This window comes from Hirundo rustica, chromosome 2 (genome assembly GCF_015227805.2).
Source record: "Hirundo rustica isolate bHirRus1 chromosome 2, bHirRus1.pri.v3, whole genome shotgun sequence".
NCBI classification, from domain to species: Eukaryota; Metazoa; Chordata; class Aves; order Passeriformes; family Hirundinidae; genus Hirundo; species Hirundo rustica.
In genome coordinates this window covers 20,537,392-20,546,471 of record NC_053451.1, presented here as the reverse complement: position 1 = coordinate 20,546,471, position 9,080 = coordinate 20,537,392, and the positions used below count along the sequence as shown (strand labels likewise).

Genomic DNA, 9,080 nt, shown 5'->3' with positions numbered 1-9,080 from the left:
TACTTCTACGGGGCCTCGCCCCACTCCAGCGAGGGGAGCTGCTCGCCGGCGCACTCCTCCGCCCCGGGCTCGCCGGGATCCGACTCGGACCTCTCGGTGAGCAGCCGCGGCGGCGGCCGGAGGGACCCCCGGGGCGGCCCCCGCCCCGCGCTGCAAGGTACGGCGGGTCCCCGCGGCGGCCCCGGCCCCGGGGGGTGGCGGGGAGGGCGCGGAGCCGCGGGTCCCGCTCCGGGTGGAGGGGGCGAGGCCGGCCGCCGAGCGATCCCTCTGCGTGGAAAGCGGCCGAGGCGGTGAAAAGCGGGCGCGTTGGGCCGGCGCTTCGTGCCCGGTGCCGGGGTGTTTCCATCCGTGGAGCGGGAGCGGCAGGGCGGTCCCCGGGGCAGCGGAGGAGCCCCACGCCCGTGGGCTGGCGAAAGGGGTACGCGGGGCAGCTCCCTGGCTCCTCTCTGCTAAACCAGGATTTAGGTGCCTTTCCACAAGAGTTGCTACTTTTTTCTGTTTTTCTTTATTTGTTATTTGTTTAATGTACACGAAATGGGCGGCTTAAGTTCGGGTTTTGTTTTCGTGTCTCCGCAGTCGAACAACACATGGGGGGCGGAAAGCAGCACAGAGGACCTTTCCAGGGGGTCCGTGTGAAGAACTCCGTGAAGGAGCTCCTGCTGCACTTCAGGAGCAGCAAGCAGATGTCCTCGGGTCCCGCCACCGAGGAAAGCAAGGTAACCGGCAGCTTTCTGCGCTGACGGGTTCGATTTTAATGGTTACTGAAGCCGGCAAGAAAGCACTTTGCGGTAACGCTAGAAGTGGGCTTCTGCTTTTATCTGCTGCGGATGGAATCAGCGTTTTTGAACACATAATGGAAGAATACATCTGGGAAGAAATCAGAAAGAAGGTTTACAGTAAGAGAAGGAGGCACTTAGAAATGTTTTTACTAAGTTTTATTTTCCAGAGGGAGTCTGGATAAAGATACACTTGTGTTGCGAAACCACAGAAATTCCGTGTTGACTGGAATGAGATCATTCATTGGAAGGGTTAGGGATTCTTCTCAGATTTGTTTGTCATGCTATTGCGCCTCTCTGTGCAATGCACATGGTGTAAAAGTAAGTCCTTTCAGTCCGAAAAAGACAAAAATTATAGGAAATTCTGAGAAGATTAAGGGGTATTTTTGATTTGATTAGATTCTTTTTTTCTGAGTGTGTGTTTGAAAGCTTCCTAGATAAGTATTGCCAGAGGAAGATTTTTGCATAGAAGAGTTCACGGCACTAAAGTGTAAATTGGCTGGGTTATTTATGTTTCAAAAAAATCCTCAGGTATCTGGAAGGAATAGTGTCTTTCTCAAGATTTTCTTGAGTTTTGTGGTATTATAACAAATGGCTTAAAAAGCCTAATGAAAAACAGTGGGTTTTATTTAAGTTTCATTAAAGTATTTCCATTTTCTAACCTTAATTAAATGCAATTAAGTTAGGGTTAGACAACCACATACTAGAATTATTCTAAGGTATATTCTATGTTTATAGAAGGAAGTCATAGCTGCCTTTTTTTTTTTTTTTTTTTTTTTTTTTTTTTGGTGGATTATTTTTGGTGTTTTTTTTATTTGTTTTAGTTTGTTTTCCCCCAGAAATAACATCATAATGACAGAAAAATTTGCGTTTTTCTTAACAGGCACAAGGAGGATTGGTGAACTACGAGCCATACACAGGTAGACCATTTTTTAATACATACCCTGCAGTAACATTTTAAATCAATTGTAAGAGTAACCTCCAGATGGATTCTAAATTTCTTTTCTTTTCATCAGAACTGAAGAGCATACTGGGCCACAGTGGCAAAAGAAAGGCTCATGAACTCCTTTCTGATGGACCTTCTTTTAAACGCCAAGCAAATGTTCACCCACATCTCCTGGTAAGTTTGTAGTAATTTTTTCCGTGCCTTTATTTTTCAGTTTGCTTTGCCTGATCAGAAACTACCAGATACGACTATTCCTCTAATTTTCTGGCGCTTCTTTTGATTTTGCATTTTTTTTTTTTTTTCCCCTGCTGTCAGACCCCACCCCAGACACCAACTTCTATGGATAGCATGGAGGAGACACATAAAACTGACCCAAAGCACGACAGTTCTGATCTGCTGCAGAACATTATAAACATCAAGAACGAGTCGAGCCCCATTTCCCTGAACACGGTGCAGGTGAGCTGGTTGCACTCAGTCTCCAGCCACGGCTCGCCTGCTGAGCAGTACCAGGACAGCCCGGGAACGCAGGCTTTCTCCCCGTCCCAGAAGTACCAAGCGTTCCAAGACCACACCAGCCAGCATATGCTTGATCCGCCGCAGCATTACCAGTTCCCCGCGTCGCAGAACCAAGATTTGTCGCAGGCTTATCCTTCGGACGCCTCCCTGGACTACAGGCCGTTTGTTGGCAGTGACCAGTCTCCTGCCTACCAGCAGAACACCTTTGAGAGCCATGAGCTGCAGTACTGCCCGTCGCAGAGCTTCTCCTCACTCCTGAACGACTCGGAAGGCTCGGAGAGCATCTCCGGTCCCCTCCAGCCGCTGAGCAGTGCCCACCCGCAGGCCGAGGTTGCCCCTCACGCCCCAAACTTCGGCAACCTCTGTGGCAGTCTGGAGCGCAGCGTCTCTTTGGCTGCTCTGAACGTCTCTCTGCCTGACCAAAACGTTGCCAGGAGCACGACGCAGCTGGGCAAGTCGTTTTTTCAGTGGCAAGTGGAACAGGAGGAGAACAAACTGGCTAGCATCCCTCAAGACCAGTTCCTTGCAAAAGATGCCGATGGAGACACGTGGGTGCCGTTTATCTCGGTGTTTCTTCTGTGGGAGGTTGGGGAATGTTTGTGTTTGGGTTTTGGCAGACCGTGGGTTATAGGGAAGCAGTTCAATAGCAGTGTTTGTGTCACAAGTGCAGTGGTTTGGCTGATCAAGTGAAAGGTGTTGGTGTTGCTGATGGCTGCGATGCAGAGCTCCAGCACGCTTGAGTAGATGTCTTTTCTAATTTCGGGTGCTTATTGTTAGTTAGACTTGGCTAAACAGGGAGGAAAACATTCTAATTTAGATGCTTTAAATTGCCCTGGTAAGAAAATACCCGTGTTCCCGTCTTAGTTACGCAGGGGAGGTCTGAAGCTGGCAGCATAACACTCCTGTACGTTCGGTTCTCTGCTGTCTTGAGCCCTAGTTTATGTCTGGTGGTGTAACTCTGTTGCCCCTCTTTCCTGCAGCTTCCTCCACATCGCTGTGGCCCAGGGCCGTCGAGCGCTCTCCTATGTTCTTGCAAGGAAGATGGCTGCCCTGCACATGCTGGATATTAAAGAGCACAATGGCCAGGTGAGGTTCTGAGAAAAGTCTTTGCACCTGCTTTGTGCACCTGAGTGCTTCTGCACGTCTGAACCTTGGGAAAGATGTGGTGAAATGCTTATTTAATATTAACCCCAAGATTTAGCCTGCATACTAATATTAACCTTGAGCTATTAATACTTCTTGGGATCACCTTGAGCTGGTAAAACTATGTGCTCTGCTTCATTTGTCCTGGCTTCCTAGTATTCATAATCACTGCTTAAATAATACCAGGTAGCTAGGGTTTTTATTTGTTTTAGTTGCTCTTTCCTGTTAGAGATCAGATGACTAATAGCTTAAATTTTCTTCTCGATGTTTGCAGAGTGCTTTCCAGGTTGCTGTGGCTGCCAATCAGCATCTCATTGTGCAGGACTTGGTTAGCTTGGGGGCTCAAGTGAACACCACAGACTGCTGGGGTAGGACGCCGCTGCATGTCTGCGCTGAGAAGGGGCATGCCCAGGTCCTCCAGGTAAGAGCAGGCAGGCACAGCTCTGCCCCGGCCGTTGACTCTTACCCTCGGCGTTAGCTGTGTTGGGAAACTCTGGAAACACCACTCCTTCTTTTATCTTTCTCTCTGGGTAGCCTTTTGACACTCTTACCTTGAGCATGAAGTGGGACTGTATTTCTCATTAAGGTTCTCATCAACATTTTTGAGTAATTTTGGGGGAATCCTCTAGTTTTCCAAACCAAAACAGTAAGTCTCCTCTTAATCATGGGACCATCAACTGATTTGGGTTGGAAAGGACTTAAAAGATTTTCTAGTTCCAGCCCCTCTGCTGTGCTCAGGGACACCTTTCTCTAGACCGGGTTGCTCAGGGGCCTAATCAGCCTGGCCTTGAACGCTTCCAGGGATGCTGTTATTTATTGCAAATTTATTGCAGTTACTGCAGTGAGACAAGAAACAAATTTGAAGCAGTGTGTGGTTTGGTTAAGACCTAAATGTGTACCTGTTCCCACTTTTGTAGGCAATCCAAAAGGGAGCCATAGGAAGCAATCAGTATGTGGACCTTGAGGCAACGAACTATGATGGTGAGTAGTTAAGAGTTTATAATTTACAGGATTACTGGATAGTACAAGTTTTATAGCTACTGATGGGAATGCTGTAAAACGCAATATTTTTTTTTCAGATGGAAGTTTACAGGTACAATTGACATATCTGTCAGATGAAAGCGTGATTAGTCTGTGTCTGTCAGGAGCTCTTTGCTCTTATGTGTGGTTGCTGTGTTTGGCATGGCGAGTGCAGGCTGTAATTGGCCATTGTTTAAAACACTGGAGTGCTAGCATTGTGCCAGTGGATACAGAAGCCAGAATCTGGCAGTAGAAAGCTGTTCTATTTGGACCCCTTTTCCATAAAACAGCTCTTTCTAACATATAGTTTGTACAAAAATATATTAGATACTGATTCTTTCATCATCTGCTGGCTGAGAGCTCACAGTAGGCTGCTCCTTCACTCTTATGTTGATGGACAGTCCAGATCTCAAGCTGCTTTGGACCAGTCACTGTCACCTACAAATATGGAACAGTCTGTGGGCTTAGTGGGGGTAGAAACTCCTTTATCCAACCTCTGAAACAAGCAGCCAGTCAATGACTTCTGTCTTGCATTTGTTCATTCGTGATAATTTTTTTTTTTTGATATTCAGGTTTGACAGCATTGCACTGTGCGGTTCTGGCCCATAATGCTGTGCTGCATGAACTGCAGAACTGTCAGCCTCCTCACTCCCCTGAGGTCCAGGAGCTTCTGCTGAGAAACAAGAGCCTGGTGGAAACCATCAAGATTCTGATACAAATGGGAGCCTCTGTTGAAGCAAGAGTAAGTGAAATGCCTTAGTCTGAAGTGCCAGATCCAGAGAGAATGTGGAAGCAGAATATGTCCCTTTCTCCCATGCTCCATTTATTGAAAAGGAAGTAGACTAATTTGAAAGCTTAATTTACCCAGATGGGATGAGAATGCTGCATTTATTCAGAGCAAGGTATTATCAATGCAAATGAACCCTGGGGAAAGAGGGAGGTGACAGTCTGATCTCCAGACTAAGAATGATGCTACGCTGGCTGCAGTGAGTAGTGTTGTAAAAGTAAGAATATGTTTGGAGCGCTCTGAGGTACCCATAGTAGTAGGGTGCTGATGACACCTTGTTCTTGAACGGCAAATTTTAATTAAAAACTGCTTACTTGTGCAGTTCGGGTCTGTGCCGTGGGCCGGACCATTACTTAACCAAAATATCAAATATTGCATGATGCAAGCTTACCTGCAGATGAGATCAGGTTCCATTGTTCATTAGATGTTGATATTAAAATATATATATTCAGATTGACTTTTGATGAATTGTAGCGCAAGTATGTTTGCGCAACACTTTGCAGTTCCTTCGCTTTCTATTTTTATTTGTCTGCACGTTCCCCCTGGATAGGTGAAGCACCTGCAGGGAAGACTAAACGGTTTCTTTTTTGATAGGATCGCAAAAGTGGTCGCTCCGCCTTACATTTGGCAGCAGAAGAGGCAAACCTGGAGCTCATCCGTCTCTTTTTGGAGCTGCCCAACTGTCTCTCCTTTGTTAATGCAAAGGTACGTGGTGGTTGTTTTCATAACGCAGATAGGGGAAAGAGAGGCTCGTGCCCCTGCTTTTCCTTCATGGAGTTGCTTTGTGGTCCCCAGGCTTACAATGGCAACACAGCCCTGCACGTGGCAGCCAGCCTGCAGTACCGCGTGAGCCAGCTGGACGCTGTGCGCCTGCTCATGCGCAAGGGAGCCGATCCCAGTGCCAGGAACTTGGAGAACGAGCAGCCTGTTCATCTGGTTCCTGACGGCCTTGTAGGGGAACAGGTAAAAGACTCTTAACAGCCCTCTCCTTCCATCTGTCCCTGTCCACGCAAAAGCCGTACTCCACTCCAGAAGTTTCTTTGGGGTTTTGAGCTGCGGTTTTCAAGGAAAAGATTTAGCAAATAGCATTTTATTCTTTAGATCTTTAGCTTCAACGTCGAGATCAGGCAGAATGTACAGACCTGAAATTTTAGGTTTCACGTGCAGCTTTTATTTTTTCCATCTCAAAAGCTTTTACCTGTCAGGATAGGCTTTGTCTCTGTAACCCTGCAATGTACTGGAGGCAGTACCCCTTCTCTTGCTCATCTTGGTATGGCCTCAGTTCATACTTTACTTGCTCTTGTCAGAATTAGTAGTGGCAGTTGTTAGGCCTGAGTAACAGATGAAAAAAATCCCTTTTTCCTACTTGAAAAAACTCACTCTTGACCCAAGATTAGTAACTTAAGCACAGCTGAGTTGCTGACTGTTGCCTTTCATTGGTTCAGATGCTGTGAAGTGGGATGATTTCTGGTGTAACTGAGCTCAGGACCTAGGCTTGGATAAATTTAATGCAAAACTGGATCTAGGGTGGGTTTTTTTCAGATTGTGATTCACTTCAAGACAACGAATACTGATGTTTTTGTCTTTCTCTCTTCTCCAGATAAGACGCATCCTCAAAGGGAAGGCGATTCAGCAGAGAGTGTCGCCGTTTTAGGCTCCATGTTTCTTGGAGTTCAGCAACTTACACTCACTGTCAGTCAGGCAGTCCTAATGAATCTGTAAATAGAGCATTTGCCTGGTGTGGGCAAATGTTAGTTGTTTCTATGAAACAAAAGTATTTTGTTCACTATTATATAGTGGGTTACGTAAGAGTAAAAACACCCCAAACCCAGCAATCAAATTCCTCCAACCAAAAGGGAATGCTTCATTCCCAAGTATGTGGAACATTTTCCTGGCTTCCTGTATTTCATAGCTATGGCGAGACTGATTGTATTTAAACAGCCATAGAGAGAACTTCTAGACAAGGGCAATTCTATGGGAATTTTTTTTTTTTTTTTTAAATTTTAGAGAGGGCTGATACAGGTCAAAATTGCAAGGATTGTTGTTGTGTTTTTAGTAACACTTAAATGCAAGAGAAATTAATTATTTTTGAAGTTGAACATTTATTTATGTAACTTTGTGTCTTTGTTCCAGTATCTTGTGCTGGATTGTATATAGTTGCTGACATTATTGTACAGTTGTATAGTTCTAAGAATCTATTGATCACTTGGGGAAGGATCTGAAGAAACAAGTTCCTTGGTCTTGAACCTGCAAATTCCATGCAGAGTTTTAATACTATATTGGTGCAAATTGGGTAAATTCTGTTGTTCTGAAAGGCTGAGGATGGAAAGCAGAGTTAAGATAGATTGTCCCTGGCACTGATTTGTGCCTACTTTTGGAGTTGTTAATAACACATGAAAAGCTGTGCTTCTTCAGGGGACCGTGTCAGTTTTTCTCATACCCAGTAGGGGTTTTTCTAGGGATAGAACAATAGATTGAGAGGGGAGGATCGTGATTTTTATGGTATGTATGTAACTTGTGCTTTAAAGGATGTGATCCTGGTTCAGTGCAAGTTTGGCACGCACTTCATTGTCGATGCATGCTGAAATCTCTCAATGTTAATTATAATACTTCAACATGTGTAAACCTTACTAGTGTTGGTGGGGCTTAAGCACGTGCATAAGTAGCGTGCTGAATTGGGCTCTAGTTAATTCTAGAGACTTAATGTTTTCCACCTCCTAAGCAGAGTTAGTCCATTTATGGTTTTACCTTATAGGTAGAGGCTAGCAAAGTAATATTTGAAGTTAACAGTTTTTCTATTTTTTAATAATTATTAATGGAAAATGTATACTAACGACGCTGTATACTTGCGTTCTGTTGGATAAAACTTCCTCCTTTCACTTTCTGAATGATCCATGCTGGGCTGTAATCCAGTAATACGTTCTCTGTATGGTCTTTGCTCTTAAACTGTTTTTTCATTCACATGCAGTTCTCTGTTGTAACCATTTAATTAGTCTGATTATGCTGTTTTGGCAAAGTATGTCTTGTAGACAAGCTAAATGAAAAAAATCTGATATGCGAAGGCTTTGTTGCAATGTATTTCTTGAAGGGTTTTGTGTAACTTGTGTTTGAATAAACATGCTGATTCAGTTTTGGTGGTTACTGTGTGTGATACAAATAATGACAAAGAAGCCAACCTTGAGGTAAAACTGATTTAGCATGGTAATAGTGTGAGGCTGAAAAGCCATTTGCTAAGATGGAATGAAGTCTTGCCATGCTGCTGTTTATGCTTTCTCTTGTGGGATGCTGGTGTTCTGGGTCATGCACTGTGCAGTTGTTTTGTCTGTGAATTTAGTCGGTGTGCCCCAAATTGAGTTGATCATCACCAGGCTGGAACTTGAACACTTGTCCCTGCATACTCTAAGGAATGGTAGTGGTTCTGACACTTATGTTCTCCCTGTGACTTCCCTGCCTTGGTCCTCACTTGTGGCAGCTCAGGCACAGGTGTCACCCTAGCACAGGTGTTAGCCTGTGTTAGGAGATAGGGCCGTACACATGGGGATGGGCTGTCTGCCTCACAGACGGTGATGAGCTGGCAGTCACCCTTTGGGGGAAGAGCTGTCATCACAGCCGGTCCCAGCTGAGCATGGAGCTGGAGAGAGGGCAGTAGTTGAGATAAAAGCATGTTAGGATCTGTAGGAAAGGGAAGGAAGAAAACTGAGAGGGCTTCTATGTAACTGTATGAACCTGCTGTCCACCCTTACTGCTGCTTGTGGTCAGGGTGAAAGTGTGGGGATTGGAAGAGGCCTGGAGATGTGGAGGAGCTTCCTTGCAGGGAGCAGCAGAGTAAATGGGGACAGTCCTGCAGAGCCATGACAGGCCAGGGAACCTGAGTGGGGATGAGCCCACCCTC

The 9,080-nt window shown here is 45.5% G+C and overlaps 1 protein-coding gene across 1 annotated transcript; it reads left to right on the top strand.

The window, feature by feature from the left end:
* NFKBIZ (NFKB inhibitor zeta) lies at positions 1–8,317 on the top strand. The gene is made up of 12 exons (XM_040057114.1): positions 1–157; positions 577–716; positions 1,660–1,696; positions 1,793–1,896; positions 2,038–2,786; positions 3,219–3,324; positions 3,656–3,802; positions 4,299–4,362; positions 4,974–5,143; positions 5,783–5,893; positions 5,984–6,151; positions 6,789–8,317. The coding sequence occupies exons 2-12, from the start codon at positions 588–590 to the stop codon at positions 6,840–6,842; spliced, it is 1,839 nt and encodes a 612-aa protein (XP_039913048.1). The 5' UTR covers positions 1–157; positions 577–587; the 3' UTR covers positions 6,843–8,317.
* Positions 8,318–9,080: the final 763 nt, after the last annotated feature.

Coding starts and splice junctions, on each gene's coding strand:
- NFKBIZ (XM_040057114.1), top strand. CDS start 588: ATGGGGGGCGGAAAGCAGCACAGAGGACCTTTCCAGGGGGTCCGTGTG. Junction 3,803..4,298: donor GGCATGCCCAGGTCCTCCAG/GTAAGAGCAGGC, acceptor CCACTTTTGTAG/GCAATCCAAAAGGGAGCCAT. Junction 5,894..5,983: donor TCTCCTTTGTTAATGCAAAG/GTACGTGGTGGT, acceptor TGTGGTCCCCAG/GCTTACAATGGCAACACAGC.